We start from the raw sequence: 25,906 nt of genomic DNA on the forward strand, positions 1-25,906 counted from the left end.
CAGAGTTTATTGATTAATGTATATCCAATTCACTGCAATACAGAGTTTATTGATTAATGTATATCCAATTCATTGCAATACAGAGTATATTGATTAATGTATATCCAATTTGCTGCAATACAGAGTTTATTGATTAATGTATATCCAATTCACTGCAATACAGAGTTTATTGATTAATGTATATCCAGTTCGCTGCAATACAGAGTTTATTGATTAATGTATATCCAATTCAATGCAATACAGAGTTTATTGATTAATGTATATCCAATTCAATGCAATACAGAGTTTATTGATTAATGTATATCCAATTCACTGCAATACAGAGTTTATTGATTAATGTATATCCAATTCACTGCAATACAGAGTTTATTGATTAATGTATATCCAATTCACTGCAATACGGAGTTTATTGATTAATGTATATCCAATTCGCTGCAATACAGAGTTTATTGATTAATGTATATCCAATTCATTGCAATACAGAGTTTATTGATTAATGTATATCCAATTCCCTGCAATACAGAGTTTATTGATTAATGTATATCCAATTCGCTGTAATACAGAGTTTATTGATTAATGTATATCCAATTCACTGCAATACAGAGTTTATTGATTAATGTATATCCAATTCACTGTAATACCGAGTTTATTGATTAATGTATATCCAATTCACTGCAATACAGAGTTTATTGATTAATGTATATCCAATTCACTGCAATACAGAGTTTATTGATTAATGTATATCCAATTCGCTGCAATACAGAGTTTATTGATTAATGTATATCCAATTCGCTGCAATACAGAGTTTATTGATTAATGTATATCCAATTCATTGCAATACAGAGTTTATTGATTAATGTATATCCAATTCGCTGCAATGCAGAGTTTATTGATTAATGTATATCCAATTCACTGCAATACGGAGTTTATTGATTAATGTATATCCAATTCACTGCAATACAGAGTTTATTGATTAATGTATATCCAATTCATTGCAATACAGAGTATATTGATTAATGTATATCCAATTCGCTGCAATACAGAGTTTATTGATTAATGTATATCCAATTCACTGCAATACAGAGTTTATTGATTAATGTATATCCAATTCGCTGTAATACAGAGTTTATTGATTAATGTATATCCAATTCACTGCAATACAGAGTTTATTGATTAATGTATATCCAGTTCGCTGCAATACAGAGTTTATTGATTAATGTATATCCAATTCAATGCAATACAGAGTTTATTGATTAATGTATATCCAATTCATTGCAATACAGAGTTTATTGATTAATGTATATCCAATTCACTGCAATACAGAGTTTATTGATTAATGTATATCCAATTCACTGCAATACAGAGTTTATTGATTAATGTATATCCAATTCACTGCAATACAGAGTTTATTGATTAATGTATATCCAATTCACTGCAATACAGAGTTTATTGATTAATGTATATCCAATTCCCTGCAATACAGAGTTTATTGATTAATGTATATCCAATTCGCTGCAATACAGAGTTTATTGATTAATGTATATCCAATTCGCTGCAATACAGAGTTTATTGATTAATGTATATCGAATTCGCTGCAATACAGAGTTTATTGATTAATGTATATCCAATTCACTGCAATACAGAGTTTATTGATTAATGTATATCCAATTCGCTGCAATACAGAGTTTATTGATTAATGTATATCCAATTCGCTGCAATACAGAGTTTATTGATTAACGTATATCCAATTCACTGCAATACAGAGTTTATTGATTAATGTATATCCAATTCCCTGCAATACAGAGTTTATTGATTAATGTATATCCAATTCGCTGCAATACAGAGTTTATTGATTAATGTATATCCAATTCGCTGCAATACAGAGTTTATTGATTAATGTATATCCAATTCGCTGCAATGCAGAGTTTATTGATTAATGTATATCCAATTCACTGCAATACGGAGTTTATTGATTAATGTATATCCAATTCACTGCAATACAGAGTTTATTGATTAATGTATATCCAATTCATTGCAATACAGAGTATATTGATTAATGTATATCCAATTCGCTGCAATACAGAGTTTATTGATTAATGTATATCCAATTCACTGCAATACAGAGTTTATTGATTAATGTATATCCAATTCGCTGTAATACAGAGTTTATTGATTAATGTATATCCAATTCACTGCAATACAGAGTTTATTGATTAATGTATATCCAGTTCGCTGCAATACAGAGTTTATTGATTAATGTATATCCAATTCAATGCAATACAGAGTTTATTGATTAATGTATATCCAATTCATTGCAATACAGAGTTTATTGATTAATGTATATCCAATTCACTGCAATACAGAGTTTATTGATTAATGTATATCCAATTCACTGCAATACAGAGTTTATTGATTAATGTATATCCAATTCACTGCAATACAGAGTTTATTGATTAATGTATATCCAATTCACTGCAATACAGAGTTTATTGATTAATGTATATCCAATTCGCTGCAATACAGAGTTTATTGATTAATGTATATCCAATTCACTGCAATACAGAGTTTATTGATTAATGTATATCCAATTCATTGCAATACAGAGTATATTGATTAATGTATATCCAATTTGCTGCAATACAGAGTTTATTGATTAATGTATATCCAATTCACTGCAATACAGAGTTTATTGATTAATGTATATCCAGTTCGCTGCAATACAGAGTTTATTGATTAATGTATATCCAATTCAATGCAATACAGAGTTTATTGATTAATGTATATCCAATTCAATGCAATACAGAGTTTATTGATTAATGTATATCCAATTCACTGCAATACAGAGTTTATTGATTAATGTATATCCAATTCACTGCAATACAGAGTTTATTGATTAATGTATATCCAATTCACTGCAATACGGAGTTTATTGATTAATGTATATCCAATTCGCTGCAATACAGAGTTTATTGATTAATGTATATCCAATTCATTGCAATACAGAGTTTATTGATTAATGTATATCCAATTCCCTGCAATACAGAGTTTATTGATTAATGTATATCCAATTCGCTGTAATACAGAGTTTATTGATTAATGTATATCCAATTCACTGCAATACGGAGTTTATTGATTAATGTATATCCAATTCACTGCAATACAGAGTTTATTGATTAATGTATATCCAATTCATTGCAATACAGAGTATATTGAATAATGTATATCCAATTCATTGCAATACAGAGTATATTGATTAATGTATATCCAATTCACTGCAATAAAGAGTTTATTGATTAATGTATATCCAATTCGCTGTAATACAGAGTTTATTGATTAATGTATATCCAATTCACTGCAATACAGAGTGTATTGATTAATGTATATCCAGGTCGCTGTAATACAGAGTTTATTGATTATTGTATATCCAATTCACTGCAATACAGAGTGTATTGATTAATGTATATCCAGGTCGCTGTAATACAGAGTTTATTGATTAATGTATATCCAGTTCGCTGCAATACAGAGTTTATTGATTAATGTATATCCAATTCAATGCAATACAGAGTTTATTGATTAATGTATATCCAATTCGCTGCAATACAGAGTTTATTGATTAACGTATATCCAATTCATTGCAATACAGAGTTTATTGATTAATGTATATCCAATTCCCTGCAATACAGAGTTTATTGATTAATGTATATCCAATTCACTGTAATACCGAGTTTATTGATTAATGTATATCCAATTCACTGCAATACAGAGTTTATTGATTAATGTATATCCAATTCGCTGCAATACAGAGTTTATTGATTAATGTATATCCAATTCACTGCAATACAGAGTTTATTGATTAATGTATATCCAATTCGCTGCAATACAGAGTTTATTGATTAATGTATATCCAATTCGCTGCAATACAGAGTTTATTGATTAATGTATATCCAATTCATTGCAATACAGAGTTTATTGATTAATGTATATCCAATTCACTGCAATACGGAGTTTATTGATTAATGTATATCCAATTCGCTGCAATGCAGAGTTTATTGATTAATGTATATCCAATTCACTGCAATACGGAGTTTATTGATTAATGTATATCCAATTCACTGCAATACAGAGTTTATTGATTAACGTATATCCAATTCATTGCAATACAGAGTATATTGATTAATGTATATCCAATTTGCTGCAATACAGAGTTTATTGATTAATGTATATCCAATTCACTGCAATACAGAGTTTATTGATTAATGTATATCCAGTTCGCTGCAATACAGAGTTTATTGATTAATGTATATCCAATTCAATGCAATACAGAGTTTATTGATTAATGTATATCCAATTCAATGCAATACAGAGTTTATTGATTAATGTATATCCAATTCACTGCAATACAGAGTTTATTGATTAATGTATATCCAATTCACTGCAATACAGAGTTTATTGATTAATGTATATCCAATTCACTGCAATACGGAGTTTATTGATTAATGTATATCCAATTCGCTGCAATACAGAGTTTATTGATTAATGTATATCCAATTCATTGCAATACAGAGTTTATTGATTAATGTATATCCAATTCCCTGCAATACAGAGTTTATTGATTAATGTATATCCAATTCGCTGTAATACAGAGTTTATTGATTAATGTATATCCAATTCACTGCAATACGGAGTTTATTGATTAATGTATATCCAATTCACTGCAATACAGAGTTTATTGATTAATGTATATCCAATTCATTGCAATACAGAGTATATTGAATAATGTATATCCAATTCATTGCAATACAGAGTATATTGATTAATGTATATCCAATTCACTGCAATAAAGAGTTTATTGATTAATGTATATCCAATTCGCTGTAATACAGAGTTTATTGATTAATGTATATCCAATTCACTGCAATACAGAGTGTATTGATTAATGTATATCCAGGTCGCTGTAATACAGAGTTTATTGATTATTGTATATCCAATTCACTGCAATACAGAGTGTATTGATTAATGTATATCCAGGTCGCTGTAATACAGAGTTTATTGATTAATGTATATCCAGTTCGCTGCAATACAGAGTTTATTGATTAATGTATATCCAATTCAATGCAATACAGAGTTTATTGATTAATGTATATCCAATTCGCTGCAATACAGAGTTTATTGATTAACGTATATCCAATTCATTGCAATACAGAGTTTATTGATTAATGTATATCCAATTCCCTGCAATACAGAGTTTATTGATTAATGTATATCCAATTCACTGTAATACCGAGTTTATTGATTAATGTATATCCAATTCACTGCAATACAGAGTTTATTGATTAATGTATATCCAATTCGCTGCAATACAGAGTTTATTGATTAATGTATATCCAATTCACTGCAATACAGAGTTTATTGATTAATGTATATCCAATTCGCTGCAATACAGAGTTTATTGATTAATGTATATCCAATTCGCTGCAATACAGAGTTTATTGATTAATGTATATCCAATTCATTGCAATACAGAGTTTATTGATTAATGTATATCCAATTCACTGCAATACGGAGTTTATTGATTAATGTATATCCAATTCGCTGCAATGCAGAGTTTATTGATTAATGTATATCCAATTCACTGCAATACGGAGTTTATTGATTAATGTATATCCAATTCACTGCAATACAGAGTTTATTGATTAACGTATATCCAATTCATTGCAATACAGAGTATATTGATTAATGTATATCCAATTCGCTGCAATACAGAGTTTATTGATTAATGTATATCCAATTCACTGCAATACAGAGTTTATTGATTAATGTATATCCAATTCGCTGTAATACAGAGTTTATTGATTAATGTATATCCAATTCACTGCAATACAGAGTTTATTGATTAATGTATATCCAATTCGCTGCAATACAGAGTTTATTGATTAATGTATATCCAATTCACTGCAATACAGAGTTTATTGATTAATGTATATCCAATTCGCTGTAATACAGGGTATAGCTTGCTGAGATTCTGTGTATTACAGTCTGTAGACAGGGGATCACTTTCCATGTGCCCCCCCCCCCCCCCCCGCTGCAATACAGAGTTTATTGATTAATGTATATCCAATTCATTGCAATACAGAGTTTATTGATTAATGTATATCCAATTCGCTGCAATGCAGAGTTTATTGATTAATGTATATCCAATTCACTGCAATACAGAGTTTATTGATTAATGTATATCCAATTCACTGCAATACAGAGTTTATTGATTAATGTATATCCAATTCATTGCAATACAGAGTATATTGATTAATGTATATCCAATTCGCTGCAATACAGAGTTTATTGATTAATGTATATCCAATTCACTGCAATACAGAGTTTATTGATTAATGTATTACCAATTCGCTGTAATACAGAGTTTATTGATTAATGTATATCCAATTCACTGCAATACAGAGTGTATTGATTAATGTATATCCAGGTCGCTGTAATACAGAGTTTATTGATTATTGTATATCCAATTCACTGCAATACAGAGTGTATTGATTAATGAATATCCAGGTCGCTGTAATACAGAGTTTATTGATTAATGTATATCCAGTTCGCTGCAATACAGAGTTTATTGATTAATGTATATCCAATTCAATGCAATACAGAGTTTATTGATTAATGTATATCCAATTCGCTGCAATACAGAGTTTATTGATTAACGTATATCCAATTCATTGCAATACAGAGTTTATTGATTAATGTATATCCAATTCCCTGCAATACAGAGTTTATTGATTAATGTATATCCAATTCACTGTAATACCGAGTTTAATGATTAATGTATATCCAATTCACTGCAATACAGAGTTTATTGATTAATGTATATCCAATTCGCTGCAATACAGAGTTTATTGATTAATGTATATCCAATTCACTGCAATACAGAGTTTATTGATTAATGTATATCCAATTCGCTGCAATACAGAGTTTATTGATTAATGTATATCCAATTCACTGCAATACTGAGTTTATTGATTAATGTATATCCAATTCCCTGCAATACAGAGTTTATTGATTAATGTATATCCAATTCACTGCGATACAGAGTTTGTTGATTAATGTATATCCAATTCACTGCGATACAGAGTTTATTGATTAATGTATATCCAATTCACTGCAATACAGAGTTTATTGATTAATGTATATCCAATTCACTGCAATACAGAGTTTATTGATTAATGTATATCCAATTCGCTGCAATACAGAGTTTATTGATTAATGTATATCCAATTCACTGCAATACAGAGTTTATTGATTAATGTATATCCAATTCGCTGTAATACAGAGTTTATTGATTAATGTATATCCAATTCACTGCAATACTGAGTTTATTGATTAATGTATATCCAATTCCCTGCAATACAGAGTTTATTGATTAATGTATATCCAATTCACTGCGATACAGAGTTTATTGATTAATGTATATCCAATTCACTGCGATACAGAGTTTATTGATTAATGTATATCCAATTCACTGCAATACAGAGTTTATTGATTAATGTATATCCAATTCACTGTAATACAGAGTTTATTGATTAATGTATATCCAATTCCCTGCAATACAGAGTTTATTGATTAATGTATATCCAATTCGCTGCAATACAGAGTTTATTGATTAATGTATATCCAATTCCCTGCAATACAGAGTTTATTGATTAATGTATATCCAATTCGCTGCAATACAGAGTTTATTGATTAATGTATATCCAATTCACTGCGATACAGAGTTTATTGATTAATGTATATCCAATTCCCTGCGATACAGAGTTTATTGATTAATGTATATCCAATTTACTGCAATACAGAGTTTATTGATTAATGTATATCCAATTCCCTGCAATACAGAGTATATTGATTAATGTATATCCAATTCACTGTAATACAGAGTTTATTAATTAATGTATATCCAATTCACTGCAATACAGAGTTTATTGATTAATGTATATCCAATTCACTGCAATACAGAGTTTATTGATTAATGTATATCCAATTCGCTGTAATACAGAGTTTATTGATTAATGTATATCCAATTCACTGTAATACCGAGTTTATTGATTAATGTATATCCAATTCACTGCGATACAGAGTTTATTGATTAACGTATATCCAATTCGCTGTAATACAGAGTTTATTGATTAACGTATATCCAATTCGCTGTAATACAGAGTTTATTGATTAATGTATATCCAATTCACTGCAATACAGAGTTTATTGATTAATGTATATCCAATTCACTGTAATACAGAGTTTATTGATTAATGTATATCCAATTCGCTGCAATACAGAGTTTATTGATTAATGTATATCCAATTCGCTGCAATACAGAGTTTATTGATTAATGTATATCGAATTCCCTGCAATACAGAGTATATTGATTAAGCCCTGGCTGCTGTCAATATTCAGTAAAATAAAGCTTTATTGACACCACGCGGAACAAACAGCAGGGGGCGGCCGTTCCCCTATTCCCAGGTTGCTCTGCGCTCACCGGAAGGAAGTGGCTGTTTGCTTTCCTGACCTGCGGCGTGTCATGGAGGTTAGTGCGGCCGGGGCTGGGTTACCGGGGTTACGGGGGTTACAGGGGGTACAGTGGGTACAGTACGGGGGTGCGGGGGGTACAGGACAGGCCGAGGGGGGCAGTGAGCATTGTGTGTCTCTGTATTACAGAAAGCGGAATGTTCTGCCCATTTTATTTCCCTCTTTCCCTAATAATGTGACCGGGAGGGCGCTGCCACCGGGAGGAGAAGCTAAAGGTCACCCAGCTGAATCCCCGCATTGAGAATCTCATTGTTTTATTGATTTGCAGATATTTTGGGGGTTAAATCACTTAATCACAACTGAACGAAACAGCAAATAAAATAATAAAATACCCTTTTAGTTTTAGTTTCAGATTTAGTTTTAGTTTGGCAATTCGTGCATTCTATTTGTCCCCAGTTCCAGATGTAGTGAGTGAATGGAGCTTTGTGTATCTGTGGAGGAATGAGAAGGTGGAGCTGTTTTCATGGAGCTTTGTGTATCTGTGGAGGAATGAGAAGGTGGAGCTGTTTTCATGGAGCTTTGTGTATCTGTGGAGGAATGAGAAGGTGGAGCTGTTTTCATGGAGCTTTGTGTATCTGTGGAGGAATGAGAAGGTGGAGCTGTGTTCATGGAGCTTTGTGTATCTGTGGAGGAATGAGAAGGTGGAGCTGTTTTCATGGAGCTTTGTGTATCTGTGGAGGAATGAGAAGGTGGAGCTTTGTGTATCTGTTTGTGGGGGAATGAGAAGGTGGAGCTTTGTGTATCTGAGGAGGAATGAGAAGGTGGAGCTGTTTTCATGGAGCTTTGTGTATCTGTGGAGGAATGAGAAGGTGGAGCTGTTTTCATGGAGCTTTGTGTATCTGTGGAGGAATGAGAAGGTGGAGCTGTTTTCATGGAGTTTGTGTATCTGAGGAGGAATGAGAAGGTGGAGCTGTTTTCATGTACTGCTTCCTACTGGTATTAACCTCCTACAGCAACAATGCGGTGCTTGGCAGCTTCCTTTGTCAGTAGGCAAGCAGCTTGCATTTAGCATTCACAGTTGCATTCTATATGTATGTATTGCTGTATTTTCTAGTTTTTTATTTTTTTTTTGCCTTGATATCATGAATTTTATTTCCTTCCCGCTTAGTATGCCCTTGGTTTGTTTAGTGTTTTTATTTCATTGATCACAATATATTCCTTTTCTCTTGTAGATCATCATGTGGAAGACCTAATGATCATAATATGCTACCAGTGACTGGCGCGCAGACGCAGTCTGTCGTTTGAAATCCAGTCTCGTACTATCTTACTGTAAGTCATTATATTATTTAAATGTACACTGACAGCTACTTAAAATGAATGTCATTGTGAAAATAATTTAAATTACTGATTGACAACTTTAAAGGGTTACACCAACCACTATGATAACTTAAGTGATTTGAAGTGTCCGTGGTGGTAGGAATCTGAATGTGCAGTTTTTCTGCTTGAAACCCTGCACACACTGAGGTATTTTTAAATGTGTGCTGGGGGCTAGTTGCACCCCCAGCACCGTGTCTTACCGTGCACTCCGTTCCAAGCTGCCAATTCCATGAGTTTACTAGACAATGCACTGGCAACAGACATGATAATCTTTTCACTGTCACTATCTTCTCCCTCCTGCACCCCTGTATTGCAGACATAGGATATATATAATAAAATAAATCCTCCCTCCTCATGTCCTTGCTGGCTCAGATTGCGTACATGTGCTCTGAGCTGGCAAAATGAACCAACCACAGGCTTCTCTTTGAGCTTGTGATTGGATCGCGCAGAGCCCTTGTGATATCAGGAGGGGCTGTGGAAGACAATACAGCGTGCTTTGTCCAGTGCTGGATTCCAGGTAAGTAAAACTTCTTCTTGCAGGTTATTCTTCAAACAGAGAGGGGGAGACCTTATTCATAATGCTCAATATGGCATACTATACAGAAGGTAGGAATACCCCTTTTAAATGGATTATCAGTTTTTTTTGGCTCACGCAAAATCCTGTTTCTGGCAACTTATGTCTGTCTACAAGTGTATCTGTTTGTGGAGGAATGAGAAGGTGGAGCAGATGTTATGTACTGCTTCCTACTGGTATTAACCTCCTACAGGAAAAATGCAGGTACATGGCTCCTTTTCACTTCTGTTGAGATCGTAGCTTGTATTTATGTATTACGCATTGACAATTGAAAATGAATATTGTATATAGAGGTCCTACACTACTAGCCAGGCCACTGAGTTTCTACTTGACAGGGATAACTGGTCATTCCCCAATAGCAAGTAGATTTTTTAAAATTTCTTCATGAAGTGGTTGACTTTCTGGGGAACTAGTTGCAGAAGCAAACCATTTGGGTGCTAGTGGACAAGTCATCTTGGAGAGAGTCTTTAGGGAGGGAAAATGCAGAGACCCCACAAATGAGTTCCATTTTGCTTAATGCTGTAAATGCATACTAATGTTTTTCTTAAAGGGTTACTACAGCCTTTTGTCATTTTAATGCCAGGATTACCCTGGCGGATTACCCCGGGCCCCATTCCCTAGTAATGGGGTAAACCGCTTAGCAATGGTTTGCTGTCTTACCTGGGTTCCCGATGGGCTACTATTCTCCTTTCAGTGCTGGTGACTTGCTCCCAGCCCGCAGAAGCCGATGCAGTTGTCGTTGGATAAGAGAATTAACTGTCTGCTCTCAGGCAGTGCATGGCGCACTGTACATTAGTTCCGGGCTGGCCAAGGATTCCCCAATGATGCTGCCAGAGGTGTTAAACTCTGTGTAGAGACTCCAAGCACCGTGATCACTTCAACTCTCTGTTGTGGTTATGGTGCTTAGAGTAACACTTGGATGTACATTTAGCAGCTGGGAGAAAACATTTGAGTTAATTAATACAATAAAAAAAACTCCACTGAAGTACTGTTAGTGATATTTCTTATAGTAAACTACTTTTTCTGTAAATATCATCTTGACATTTTATGCTGACCATTGTTTCTTGTAAAACACAAGTTCTGCATTCATTGCTCTGTTCCCTTTAGGTTACCAGTCAATGGACGTGAAGCACTATGGTAAGACACAGCAAGCTGCAGAAACAGATCCTCAGTCTGTACAAACAGTTTTTGCGAGCTGGGAAGGAGAAACCTGGGTTCTTACCCAGAATCCAGCAGGAATTCAGGAATAATGCCAAAATTGCAAAGACTGATGTCATGCACATAGAATATCTTATGAGGCGTGGAAACAGACAGCTGGAACAGTTAAAAGATGTCACTACAAAGCAGCTCGGTTCCTTTGTTAAAACCTTATCTGATTCAGACCATTAGCGAAAATGTTAATAGCTGTGTTTATTGCACATTTTTTTATATAAACATTATAACTTTGCTTGTATATATTATTACATGTTGAAAATAAGAAATTTGACGTTAATATATTAAAATACTAAAACCAAACAAAATTACTATTGTCAATAAATTACTGACTAAACTTGAGATTCTGTGTTAAATTGCACTTGCAAGTAATGAACATAATCTTGGCTGAGTGAAAAAAAATACTAGGAGAAAAATAACATGCGTTAAATTGACATGTATACTAATTACTATTAAAGGGCCACTAAACATTAACAAAAAATAACTGCTGGCTCTTTAATAATACAAAATATATTTGGATGTCTGAGCAGTGAGTTTACCCTGCAGAGAAGTCTGTTTTTATTCTAAAGTATGAACAGATTTCTCAAAACTGAGTATCGTAATTTTTTTATTTTTTTTTAAGTTTAGTGGCTCTCTGAAATCTGTTCAGCGCTTCTCAATCTGTTGCCGCTGTGAGGGGAGATGGTTAAATATATACCCATTAGCAGTAATTAAAGCGTTACCCCAAGCCTGCTGTAGTGGTTATGAGGAGTTCCCTGGTAATGTTCTCTGGTAGTGGGGCTAACGGTTTAGTAATGGTTTGCCCCTTAACTGGGTTCCCACTTGGCTCAGATGATCCCTAATGGTCTTGTGACAGGCTTCTGCAGAGCACCACACCAGAAAGCATTGCCATTCATTGGTTGAGGGCATCATCTGACTGCTCTCATGCAATGTCTGACATTCTGTTCAACAAAAGCAGCACAGCATGATGCTGCCGGAGGTGGAGTTACTCTGTGCAGTGCTTTAATGCAATACGCTGCACATGCAGACCCCAGGCACTATGACCACTTCAAATCACTTAAGTGGTCATGGTGCTTGGAGCAACCCTTGAATTTACTTGGTAGTGCATGCTCATTTTCTGTGCACATGCCACCTATGTGAGGCGTACTTTCTCCATTGTAAGACTACCGATAGTTAAAAAAAACATACAATTTCAGCCAGAATGATCTAAAATATAGCTGTGAAACGTCTAAGGGAAATACTACCTGTACAAAATATTGGGTTCCATGAACCAAAATGGCTTTAGTATGTTTCTCTAAACCTGACAGGAAAACATTTTAAAATATCAATTGTTTTCTTAGCAAAATACGTCATTCGTACCTATGACTTTCTCCTCTGACTAATAATAATGAATTCTTGAAGGACCCATATTGCATAGATCAAGTTTAAAAGGAGTCAAGGCACCATAGCCACTACAACCTCCTGTGTAGTGGTTATAGTGCCATGAATCACCTGTTACTGTTGTACCCACATATGAATGGTTTGACACCTAGGCCCTCTGTTTAAAAGATCTAAAACAGAAGTACTCGACTATAGAGATGAGTTGGAGCCAGTGCAAAACCTCTCGAATGGGGGTTTACTCCTTGGGTTGCAAATAACAAACAAAAGAGAAAAACATAGAGGATGCAACACAAAGTACTAAAGATATTGAAAACTATGAGTAAAATGTCAAGAATAATTAAGACTTAACCTTTAATGAATCTTGGTAACAGTAAAGTCCAACAAGGACTAAACAAAAAAGGCTAGCAACAAAAAAGACAGTACTATTGGAAAAAGGAAAGCACATCTAAAAACAATATTATGGTGTTGCGCTATAATGGTCCACTAATAAAAAGTTGTGAACAGATCTTTTTAACAGCACAGACCTGTGTGAAAATGATATTATAATGGCCAAAACAATTTTAATAATGATACTCAGAGTATAATAAATAAGCACACTTCCACTAGTGGGATGGTGAGAGTGGATACTAAATAAATCACTGCTAAGCAGACACTGACAACAGATTAATGTCAAAATATCTTGGTCTAAAACGCTACGTTTGTATATGTAATAGGTGTTACCATGATTATCACAATGTAACTGAGAAATAGAATTTATTTTTTTTTTAATTCTTTATTTTGGCGTGCATAGTGATGACAAACATGCCAGCACTGCCACAACAGCAGGTACCGGCCATTTTAGGTCAATCGACGTAGGTTACATCTGCACATTTTTTACAAGTTTCATGCTTGGTTCAGGGTTAAACAGCAGCTATGTCAGTATAACAGGCAACATAAACCGTTGAAGATCAGAATGCAGACTGACATTAAGGTTAAATAATAAGATCATACGAGTATTTGCTTAACAGGTTAGCAGTAAGTGTTAGGGTTAACAAGAGGGAGTAATTTGATAGTCGGTGGTGTGAGAACGTGGACTTTCGAGCTATATCAGCTGACTATGTGCGTGGTATTATCTATTCTGTAGCATTACATTGGGTGTTATTTCTGTTGATACATTGCTTGTAGATAGTGTAGGTATCAGGCTATGCTTCTTTAGTTAGTTGTGCTAGAAATTCCATGCTACATAATATATATGACATCTATATGTACATTTAGTGTTATAGTATGCATGACTAACTGGCTCTGAAAATGACAATGATACTTCGCCTGTGCTATACAAATTAACGACAGTATTAGTAGGTCTAACGGCAGTAGATGTGTACATTCTAAACTACCGTGGTGGCTATTGTGGCTTAGCACGCATATATTTGAGTGCTCTGATATATTGTATTGACCCCTGGGGTCGAGCCAACTGCATTTAGGGTAGGCAGATAATACTCGCAGGAGGCATTTAAAACAATAAACAGAGGAGAGATACTAGTAAGGATTGTCCTGCACCTAATGTATAGCCAGTAAGTGTGACCCCCCGCGGCTGTTCCTGATCAATGAAACTCAGAGAGTTTACCCGATATCCATGCTTGCTACTGGCCTCTCTCATCGAGACTGAGTCCCAACAGCTTTTTGTGTAGCGCAATGCTAAGCTGGGGCGCACAATGTGTGAACATGCTAGGTCTATACAATATTCTTTGAGAGTAATTTACGTAAAACACCATAAAGGAGTATGCAGCATACAAGAGATATGTTTGTTAGTATATAGCTGTGACTAATATACTTCAGGTTAAGCAGTGGTAGGAATCTGTATATAATCAGGCTATTTGCAGTTAACAGTTCAAGCACAAAAGGACCTGTGGCCTGTGCGTGCTGTGGGCATCCATGTGGACTGCTCAGCCGATGCCCTGTAGTGGGAAGCTGCAGGTGTACAGGTGTCTGTCTCTCTCGAGTGCCAGCGCACCAGGGGTTAAGGCTTTTGGTCGTTCCTCTCGCCGGGCCCTTCCCGAGGTCCCTGTGTGATGTTCACTGTTCTGGTGAGTCTTGTTGTCGCAGGCTGGGGTTCGGGGGCTGGTGAGGTTAGCGTGGAGGTCGGAAGTCTCCGAAGTCTGTGTGTGGTAGACAGCTTGGGTATGCTGGCTGGTCTCGCCCTGGTGTGAGTGGGAGTGAGCGCTGTCGCCCGCGGGACGTTGCCTTTTCTCGCCATCTTGTTTGTCGGCGCCGTCAGGAGGCCGCCCTAGCGGTGCTTGGCAGGGGTCCACATAGGTGTTGCTGGGTGAATCCATGCCGCCGCCAGTCTCCTCGCTTGCCTGAAGGCATGACCGTTGGCACTGAGCTTTGTCCAGAGACTTGCGCAGAGTTGGTTGAAGAAGTCTAAGGTATGCTTGGGTGGCTTCAGACGGGTGTGTTGCGTCGCTGGCTGTGCGCCATCTTGCCTGGGCCCTGGCAGTTTCGTCTCACTGCAGTGTTTGTCGCTTGTTCGCGTAGCTTTGTGGGGGTGGGCACCCCCAGCGTGGACCGGGATATCCCCCGCCGGTCCAGAGTCATGCTTATGAGCGGCTCCCTCGCCAGGCGATCGGCCGCCTCCCCCAGGTTTTAGGCTCCGCTCCTGTTTAGGCCTCATGGCCGGTTCAAGCGCTCGTTTCGTGTTTTGATGCGAGACAGGTATCGCCATGTTCCGTTCAGGGTCCTGCATCATTTTCCGGGCACCATGCACTGCTGTCATTGCTTGGTAGAACGGGATCTGTGATTTTTGCGCCCGCTGGTGCCGGAGCTATCAGAGAGTGCGTCCGGCAATCTTGGCAGTCAGGCCCCGCCCCCTCATAGCAGAACATTTAAACAGAACTGCTATAATCATGAATTGAATGAATATAGTTTTACGAGTAACACTGTGATGTTGAAAAGTATCAAAGCGCCATAATCAATCTTCTAAAATAAAGAAAAGAGATATAAAGGCCCTAGAAGTTTACAGTTACATGTGATTCATTAGGGATGGAGGAACATAGGGACAAGGGGGGAATGAGAGGGAGTCTGAGTAGATAGCTTGCTCAAATGTGCCTTTGTGGACACCCCTTACCCCAAAAGATATTCCCGTCTGGTTACAAAGTATAATCCCTCCACCCAATGTTAAAAATAAAATCAGTTAGAACACAGTGCTGTAAGTAGAAAAAACTGGTTCCCCGTAGCCGCTAGGATTGATGCAGTGCCTAGGTCGTCAAGATAACGGCAAACACCAAATGCCTGCAGGCACTACAATAGTTGGATGCTAATGGGAGCAGCCGAATCCCTGATACGTGTTTCGCTAGTTCAGCTCATCAGAGCTTTCGACTATAGAAATCGGCACTTTTCAAACCTGCCTGAAAAGATACTCCAGGCACACAGAAGAACCGGAAGTTCTCTACGTGTCTGGAGTGTTCCTTTAAGGCCTTTTAGTCCTGTTTGTTATTCCATACATCTAATATCCTCAACCTTAGAGAATCTGCTTCCATAATAATATCACATACTCGGTCAGAACTGAGGTTCCTCGGGGAACTTTGATGGACCTTGTTCCACATGATCCTGCTGAAACTATTTACAGAAAAATTGCTTTGTGACTATTACAGGGGTGGGGGGAGGCGAAACAAACTCAGATTTTTAGATAAACCGCAGGCTAGTGAAATCTATATAAAATGTTGGTCCCATGTGCTTGAAATAAAAATGACTCAGATATGTGATAAAATATACTTTAATATGCAATACATTACACCACTCCAGCATTATTTTAAAACTCCTTCATAGAGGAAAATATGACCCTGCTACTGAATGTAACAGACAGATTACCTGCAATTACCTGGGAGCTGGTTCTAGTATGTCTAAACAGGGCATATATCCATATTATTAGGAGGAATATTAAAGGGGAACGATCACTTTGTTGGAAGAAAGACTTCTGATTGGTGAAGTATCTGGATTGCGTGATCATGCTGATAAAGCCTGCAGACACGTTTTCCGAGCTTCAGCCTATCAGAATAAGACCTTGATTACTGGACCTTCACCACAGCACAAACTATTTGCTGCAAGTTTTAAAACATTGCCGTTCTTGTGATTCTGCAAAAGATAGTGTTTATTTTATCAAAAACATTAAATGTCATTCGTTTGTAAGCAAGAGGGCGTAGGAGTACTTAATATTGCCAGTTAGAATTATAGGATTGTTGCCAGAGGGGCCATTTACTTGAAATCCATATCGGCAGATACATCTAAGAGTGCTCTGTGTGAACTCCCTTTTCAGAGAAAATAATGTATTTGGTTCTGCATTAGAAGAGTTCATTAAGCAAATGTTAAAAACCAAGAAAGCACTTAATCAGGACTAAAATAGATGGAAGATTTGGTTCTTCTTCATGTTTAATAACTATAATAATAACCAGCGTTAATATAGCTTGAGTCCCAGTGGGACTCAAAGCTCTTTCCAGCGCACGCTCTCAGAATTAAGCAAATCGGCAGCTGAATTAATGGTACTCGGGAGGATGAAGGGCTGAGTTGATCCTGCCGGGATTTGGACCTGTGACCTTGCATTTTTGAACAAGCCGTGTAGTCAGGTAATTTACCAACAGAGCTAACCCCTTTAAACCAATGTATAAGGGCAGGTTTTATTCCATTCCAAAACGGCTGCAGGAATACTGATTAAGGGATAGCAATCTTTGCTCTAGACAAGAAAAACACAAAGTTCTGTTGCCAGGATAAGAATTGAATCAACAGGAGTTAACAATCCAGAACCTGTGGGTCTTTAATACAATAAGAAATGGATACAAGATAAGATTTTCAAGTAAACCTAGTTCTATTCTGCCTTTATCTTTTACATGAAAGTATGGGCTCTTTTGGCAGAATCAATAGATGTTTTTCAAAAAGGAGTAATAAAAAAAAAAAAAAAAAAAAAGTCCCAACCAGATAAGTTGGTTTTAAGGTGTTTACTCCAGAATGCTTTTGGTAAAAAAAAAAAAAAAACGACAATATATTTATTTTCCTTAATTATTTAGCAAAGAATCTATGGCTACATATTTGAAAATCCTTACAGCAAACAGGCAATTGGTTAACAGGGGTGTAAAGTGCTACAGCAGTTAAATAAAGTTAATGTAAACAAAGCCCCAGGGCCAGATGGTATTCGCCCACAAGTACTTAGGGAGCTTAGTGTATAAATATCTATATGAATTTTTTCACCTTTGGTATTCTTTACTTTCAGGAATCTTACCAGAGGATTGGAGAAAAGCAGATGTAGTGTCTATATTTAAAAAGGGTTCAAAAGCTCAACCTTGCATCTACAGACTTGTGAGCTTTAGTTTGATTAGATGACAAATCTTGATCTTGAATAGAACACAGGCTTAAAGACAAAATGCAGAAAGTAGATGGAAGTTGAACATTTTCAAATTGTGCAAAAGTGGTGAGTGGAGTGCCTCTGGGTTCTGTCCTGGATCTACTTCTATTTAATTTGTTTATAAATGATCCTAAAGTAGGCAGTGAAAGACAGTCTGAACATAATATAACTTCTCTACAGAGCGATTTGGATAAATTGGGGGACTAAGCATGCGAGTAGCAGATGATATTGAATACAGTTAAATGCAAAGTCATGCGTTTTGGAACAGGCAACCCACAAGCAACGTGTACATTAAATGTGGTTCAATAAGGAAAAAGATTAAATAAAAATTCTTGGGAACAATTACAGAAACAAACAAGGCGCTGCAAAGGCGAATAATAGATGAAAAGATTCCGGTATTCTCCTCACCAGCAGAATTCATGATTTTTCAGCAAGATATGGTGGTTTGTGTCCACTACACGGATTAACATCCATACTGCCTTGCCACTAATACTGAGGAAAAAAAGTTAAATGTGCGTAAAAATTCTATTATTTCATACAATAATTTATATTGGGTAAGGAAGCAGTGTTAATAATCCAACAAAGTGACAGGTCCCCTTTAGTCATTTAAAAACTTGTCTATGTCAAGTGGAAGAAATAACATCTTGTTTTCAGGTGTGAATCATTGAGAAACTCCTCAAGACCACTATATTTTTTTATTTGGGCTAGTTTGGCCTCAAAGCCCAAATTCACATTGAATTCATGAAAATTCGCACATGTGGTATTTACAGAAATTAAGTGAAATATTCACAAAATACTTAAAAACATTTTTGTTGAATTTGGGAAGGAGATCTATACTATATACACAAATTACAAAAAATGCCAGAATATTGGAAATCTGGTTGTCAATTCACTACACATTTCTTAGTGTTTTCTCTAAACTGAAAATTGTAGAGAAGCCCTAAAGAGTTGCGCTTTTTTTTTTGGCTAAATTCGTCAAATTGGAAATATTGCCCAATGTTAGTAATTTTCCAGTTCAGCGATTCTAGACTAAGGTTTGCAGTTCCCTTGTCATATTGTATTATGCACATGACAGCATACATTGATTTAGATGCCAGTTTTATAGAAGGACACTACATGTATGCAACAGTCTAAATGTGCAAATAATTGGAAAGGGGCGACAAAGACCTAAACAAATGCATTCTGTGCATACAGCAGATCAGACCACAGTGCGCCTTTGTATAGGATGTCATCGTGCAGAGCCTTTAACCCAAGAACTTCCTCTCTTGGATTCATGCGGCTGCTTGTCTTCTGGAAAGGTTTCTGCATATCGCTCCCTGGCTTTCTCCCAATTCTTCTTGTTCTGAGTTTTGGTCTGAATTTCCTCAATGGAAGAAGGGTTATATGTCCCCAGCCCTGCTTTCTTCTGACGGAGCTGAATTTTAATCTGAAAAAAAAAAGGAAATGATTAAATACAGAACATGATCTGTGATCTACAGACAGATGGTTTACAGTAATTAAATCTGATGCATGTGAGCTATAAAACATTTAGTGTTTAGTACAAGATTATACATGTAATACACAGTATCAAAGCTGAATATATGTATGGCAGCTAATTAATGTGCAATTAGTAAAAGTGATTTGTTTTGATAGTACAGTTTACAGGTCAATCTATCCAGAGATAATCTAACAAGTGTTTGTTTTGTTTTTTGTGTGTGTTTTTTTTTTTTTTTTTTTTTTTAAAGGAGGGGGGTGGGGGGTTGTTTTTTCTTCATCTCTTTCAGTAAACATGAAATATTCTATTTCAGGACATTACAGATGAAAGGTTTTCTCTTCACGTGTAAGTCAATCCAAATATCTCCTTGCGGTTAAATACATTACAGTTGGGAGTTTTATATAGACAATTAATTGGTTTGAAGCAGATCATAAGTCACTGTTGTAGCTTCAAATGACTCAAGTACTGCAGATACAAGATTTACGACAAACCAACACACTGGATACATTAGTGACCATACTATAAATAGCCCTAATTATCAAATGGTTTGGAGACACAAGCTCTAAAACAGAAATTTTCAAGTGCTCAAAAGTAGACAAAAGTGACAGCCACCTGCATCCGTTAACACGAGAATTAAAAATAAAAATCACAAAGTGGTGAATGTATTGCAGCTTAGAACACTGGGTAATGATAAAATCCAGAGAATGTGACCTTACCGGATCTCTCAAACCATCACCAGTTTTTCCAAGGCCATCTCCTTTTTTCCATCCCATCTTCACAAGCATTTTTCTCCCTTTGTTCTTCTCATTGATTTCACTTTGTGAAGAAAAGAAAATAGTGTTTTAGGTTATTTTTTATTTATAGGAAAACACCCACTGGAATCACCAATGAACTAAAGGGACCAGCCCTATTTAAGGGGACTGATGGGAGAGTGGAATTGGGCTGCTTTTTTGGGGAGCATTACTAATAATATTATTATTGTCTTTTATTGTACACTGGTCTCTGAGGAAGTCCCTTAGTGGATGAAACGCAGAAGACCAATCCTCTTTTATATTTAATAAACCTCTTTTCTACACATCTACCTGTCGGAGTCCTATATGGTTCTTGCTATTGGGTGATACCTGATCCTAAGAGGGAGATACAAGCCCCCCAAAACATCGTGGGAGGCACCATTTGAGCGCAAATAACTTCAACATCATGTGAGTGCAACCTATAGTAGGGAATATTATATTTCCATCAACTGTATTATGCTATGTTTTATTTTATTTTAGATTCATCAGCTGAATCCATCGTATATTGTATATCTTGGCTTGTTCACACGTAACACTAATTGGGAGGTGTTCAGTGGGAAGCTGTTCTCTGTTAACTCTGATAAGTATACACGTTTATTTGTGTTTTTTCTCAGGAAAAGTCATATTTGATGCCCATTTTCCTGTAAAAAAGCACTCTGAAAGCAGAGTGTGACATGGCCATCAGTGGGTTTCTAGCTAACCTTGTGCACAGAGCACCTGATAATTTGTCCAAGACTATAATTGGCTGCTGAAAGCACATGACCTGTGATTGGTTGCTTAAAGCACATGATCTGTGCGGTCTGGTCATTGTAAGTTGAAAATTGTGATGGCAAGATGGCCACCTCCATGCTGTAGGGTCTTAAAGTTGTACTTACAGAGAAACAGAGTTTATATTGATGTAAATAATTTAATGGGGGGGGGGTGGTGGTTTTAAACAGATTAATATAATTAATTTAAAGACAGTACGCAACTAAAATACTAAATTGCTCCGTTTACAAAAGGGAAGTGGGAGGGGTTAAACAATTAAATCATATTCTATTAGTTGTGCTAATTGTATTAATGTTTTAAGATTTGTTTTTCTCTAGAGTTATGGGTTCCCATATTTCAAAAGGGAGCTGTTTGTAAACATACACATGTACAGATGATGGTGCATCTTCTCGCTGGAAAGTTCCCTCACTTCCAACTATCTCTCTGCGCTTTCCAGCCCGGTCCAGGTATTTTGAAGTTTTCAAAGCTTTATTTTCTTCATAGTCAGCACTCTACAAATATAGAAGTTTCACGTTTGTATTGCCGCATGTAAGGTTAGAGAACCAAAGTATGGAGTTAAATGTGGTGAGAAGACTAAATAAAAAAATAAATAATGAAACCTACACAAGTATGCAAAATGACTTAAATCTAGAACCAGAATTCGTTCCAAATTATATATCAAGAAGGGATAGCTTTCAGCTCTATGTAAAGAACCTCAGCTGGGAGTTTTAACCTATAGGAAATCCCTCCAGATTTACCCCACTACATAAATTCCGTCAGAATAATAAGAGCAGGAAGAGGGTGGATCACAGATTTCTCACAGTTTACATGCTGGCCAAGTTGGTTTCTCAATAGCCAGAGATCGTACCAACCAAAAGTTTATATTTAATGTAATAAGATGCAAAAGAAGATCTCACCTGCAAGCCATATTTCACTCTAATCTGTTTAAGTTCCTGTCTTCTTAATAATTCCTTCCCTTCTTTGCTTAGTATTGGACCTGCTGCAAAACAAAAACACAACATTTTATACAAGAGGAAGTGCTACACTATAGGGTCAGGAATACAGGTTTGTGTTAAAAATCACTATCTAGCCCCCCACCACCCTTAACCCCTTAAGGACACATGACATGTGTGACATGTCATGATTCCCTTTTATTCCAGAAGTTTGGTCCTTAAGGGGTTAAATATGGTGAAAACTCACTTAATTTCCAACACCAGCATTTGGCTCCGCCCCAATCCACATCTTTGGCTGACATCATAATTGATCTCAGCCAATCACAATGCTTTCCTTGAGCTTGCCAAAGAGACTGGGACAAACTCCCTGTAAAGGAACGCCTGGCACCCCGACTGGGTACCTTCCGTTGATGGATGCTCCTAGCACTCCACTAGACACCATAACCACCGCAGACCCCACGAACCGCCACAGCTTGGTTGGGGTCTCGCCGTATTACACCCACTCTGGACCCAAGACCAGGGTCCAGCTTCCAGTAGATAGACCTCTCTTGTAATCCAGAGAGCAGGAACAGCTCTTACAAGAGCTAGTGATTACACTCTGGGGAGTAAAGTGATTATAGCAATCCCCAGAGTGTGGTAGTTCTCCAATCCCCCAAACATGAGCCAAGACTTCATGAAGGTGCAAGATGATCTGTTTAATGAGCACAAAGGCATTCCTTTTATACACATTTTCAGGCCAGAGGCACACCCCCTGGAACGGGTGGTAAACTGGGACAAAGGGGACCCAAACCAATGGGAACAATAATTAACACAGTAACACTCCCACATACACAGTAAAATCCTCCCCTCTATCCTGGAGATAATTGGCTTAAGTGGCTGTAGTAAGCTCAATTATCTTCAGGTACAGAAAATATTTCTAAGTTAAAATGAAAAACACAAAACACATTAAAATACATAACTTATGTTTCACAGAACTGAACCCCCACATGTGACATATCCCCAGATAGCTTGGATCTGAGCGCTCAATATCCAAACAGCGCTCAGATCCCATGAACATTGTCAAATCGCCATGAAGTTCAAGTGTCTATGGAGGTCTCTCTTGACCGACCACAGCATGGCTTTCGTGCCCAAAACAGTTCCAAAGAATTTGGCTGTGCGGCCGGTCTATTTCCCATGTTAAAGTTAGTTCAATCAGATGAACGGCAACAGTTCGTGCAAATGTCAATGTTAAAGTAGCGTTCGAATTGTCGAACACCGTTCGACTCCCGAAGCGTTGAAGTTCATAGAAGGTAAAGTTCAGCAGTGTTCGTGCCGTCGCGTGTCCGATTTGAGTTCCATTAACTAGACAACCAAACTCCGCTGAACGCGTCTGACTAAACAAGATGGCCGCCACCACGTGTTCGACTATACGAACGGCGACCATCCAGCCATTCGCCAATTTGCTGCGGTTAACCGCAGCTCCTGGGAGGTAAATGAGGGACACACTCCAGTTGTGTGTGTGGTCCGGCTGTTCGGTAGTTGGTTCGTATAAACGGACACCATAGACACAATCCATTCGGCTGTCCCAAAGACTGAACTGGGGGGGAAAAGACACAAACAAAAGCCCTTTCTCCAGTCTGTATCCCAGTCTAGTACATGGGCCATAGTCCTGGGACAAGCGGCGGGCAGCCAAGCCCCTCCAAAAACTTGTGTCAAACTCACAGGAAAAGGGGAGTTTGTCACACTCCCCCTCCAAGGCTAATCAGCATCTCCTCATGGAGATGCATTGAATCAATGCATCGCTATGGGGAAAGTTCAGCATCTCCATGCTCTAACGGCAGTGCAGCACTGCCCCAGGAAGCAGAGGAGTGGGCACTGGAGGTGTACCTTGTGAGAAATGTAAACACTGCCTTTTCTCTGAAAAAGCCTGCAGGGACATGGCATAGACACCAGAATCACTACATTAAGATGTATTTGGTATGGTGACTATAGTGTCCTTTTAAAGTTTCTGTGTGCTTGTTCTGCCTGCAGGAGGGTAGAGACTTCTTACAGTAATTACTGCCGCTCTGTGCTAGTATGATTATGAATGTAATTAATATATGCGAGTATATTAACGTCTAAATGGGAAAGTGTTTTGCTTGTTCCTAGTTTGCATTTAGTCGGGGCACAGCATACACAAAGCTGTGAACCGAGAGGCTCACCTAAATCTGATTCTTTCTGATCGAGGCGAAGATGAGCTCTGACTTGCCCAGGTTCACATCCATCGCAGGTATCACTGCCTGGGTGAACGTGGAAAGAAAGTACGGTTTCACCAAATTTCACTTCATCTCCGTGCTCCAGCACACAAGGCTCAGAAACTTGTTTGGGCTGTGATAAAGGTCAAGAAATTATTCAAATTAGTTAACTCGAAGACATTGCTGCTCATCAAAATCCTGGAATCATGAAATGTTAGAATATCTCAATGCACTATTAGTAGTTCACATCAGCCTTCTGGTTTATATAGAATGGGGATAAACTGAAAAACAGTCAAATTGGAAATTAAATAATTATATAAAAAATAAAAAAAGGTAGGAGTAGAGGTTTTATATAGAATAGGAAATATGGATAATTTCTCCCCGGAATTCATAAAAAGCCTCCATAGTCTCGGATTCATTGTGAAGTTTGCCGATCAATGACAAACACTAACCTGTAAAATCTGCTTTCCGTTAATAACGGTACCGTTTTGACTGCCTTGGTCGATGAGAACATAGCTTTGTAAATCCTGGTCAAAATACACTTCAGCATGAAACTAAAGAGATCAAAAAGTATTATATACATAAAAAAGTCCTATCTAACAAAACGGATTTCAGTGTATATAAAATATAACAAGTTAGGAATTACAAACCTTACTGACACCAAGCTCCGGGATTCGGATGGTATGGGCCATGTCCTTTTCTCTGTGGAAGGAAGGAAGGAAAGAAAGAAGACCAATGAAGAGGTTACATGTTTATCTTGGTGTTTTTGTATAACCATCCAACACTGATCTAGTGTTAATATCCATTACCCAGGATAAACAAGAAAAATACAACTCAGAACATAATTCCAGCTCAAACCACTTTGAAAGTTAGCATGTAGAAATATATTTGCCCATGATACAGCCCACAGCAGTTAATAGGGAATTAACAAAATGTCAACCAAAATACAAACTTTAATTGCAAAGCTCATAATGTAAGGATTTTGCATACAGTACATACCGTCCAATGGTGGCCCTTTTTACAGCTGTAATGATGAAAAGGGATCCTTTCTCCAATACCGGTGAACGTACCACTATTACTCGGATACAAGGGGGCCAGATTGTCTCGGCATCTATAGATACGAGAAAGAAATATATTTAAAAGAAATTATGCCCATCACTGTGACAGAACCTATTGGGATTAGGAGTAAACATCCTTCACAGTTGTAGAAAGTAAAAAACAGCCATGAGAAGTGGTTTAATATGCTACTGGGGAAACAGAGCATCAAGCCACATATTCAAAAAGTGAGAAG

The 25,906-nt window shown here is 36.8% G+C and overlaps 2 protein-coding genes and 2 non-coding genes across 7 annotated transcripts in view; 3 read left to right on the plus strand and 1 right to left on the minus strand.

Moving 5' to 3' along the window:
- Positions 1 to 8,504: 8,504 nt before the first annotated feature.
- SDHAF1 (succinate dehydrogenase complex assembly factor 1) lies at positions 8,505 to 11,968 on the plus strand. Its single transcript, XM_063453603.1, has 3 exons — positions 8,505 to 8,581; positions 9,756 to 9,852; positions 11,582 to 11,968. Exon 3 carries the CDS (start codon positions 11,609 to 11,611, stop codon positions 11,861 to 11,863), a length of 255 nt encoding a protein of 84 aa, XP_063309673.1. The 5' UTR covers positions 8,505 to 8,581; positions 9,756 to 9,852; positions 11,582 to 11,608; the 3' UTR covers positions 11,864 to 11,968.
- LOC134613204 (small nucleolar RNA SNORA47) lies at positions 9,473 to 9,591 on the plus strand. Its single transcript, XR_010091226.1, has one exon. It is a non-coding gene; the product is annotated as a small nucleolar RNA SNORA47 (small nucleolar RNA).
- On the plus strand, positions 10,604 to 10,728 carry LOC134613203 (small nucleolar RNA SNORA47). The gene has a single exon (XR_010091225.1). It is a non-coding gene; the product is annotated as a small nucleolar RNA SNORA47 (small nucleolar RNA).
- A 7,145-nt stretch (positions 11,969 to 19,113) lies between the features above and the next one.
- AGGF1 (angiogenic factor with G-patch and FHA domains 1) overlaps positions 19,114 to 25,906 on the minus strand; it is a 30,321-nt gene continuing 23,528 nt past the window's right edge. For 3 of the 4 annotated variants that reach the window (XM_063453606.1, XM_063453604.1, XM_063453607.1), the window contains 8 exons: positions 25,615 to 25,726; positions 25,266 to 25,317; positions 25,068 to 25,169; positions 24,583 to 24,748; positions 22,367 to 22,449; positions 21,834 to 21,961; positions 20,628 to 20,727; positions 19,114 to 19,863 (listed from right to left, as the gene is read on the minus strand). In XM_063453606.1, coding sequence (XP_063309676.1) covers positions 19,666 to 19,863; positions 20,628 to 20,727; positions 21,834 to 21,961; positions 22,367 to 22,449; positions 24,583 to 24,748; positions 25,068 to 25,169; positions 25,266 to 25,317; positions 25,615 to 25,726 — 941 coding nt within the window. In that variant the 3' untranslated portion in view covers positions 19,114 to 19,665. The remainder of the gene's footprint in view (positions 19,864 to 20,627; positions 20,728 to 21,833; positions 21,962 to 22,366; positions 22,450 to 24,582; positions 24,749 to 25,067; positions 25,170 to 25,265; positions 25,318 to 25,614; positions 25,727 to 25,906) is intronic. The other variant, XM_063453605.1, reaches the window with a different exon arrangement.

Source organism: Pelobates fuscus, chromosome 5 (genome assembly GCF_036172605.1).
Source record: "Pelobates fuscus isolate aPelFus1 chromosome 5, aPelFus1.pri, whole genome shotgun sequence".
Lineage (NCBI taxonomy): Eukaryota > Metazoa > Chordata > Amphibia > Anura > Pelobatidae > Pelobates > Pelobates fuscus.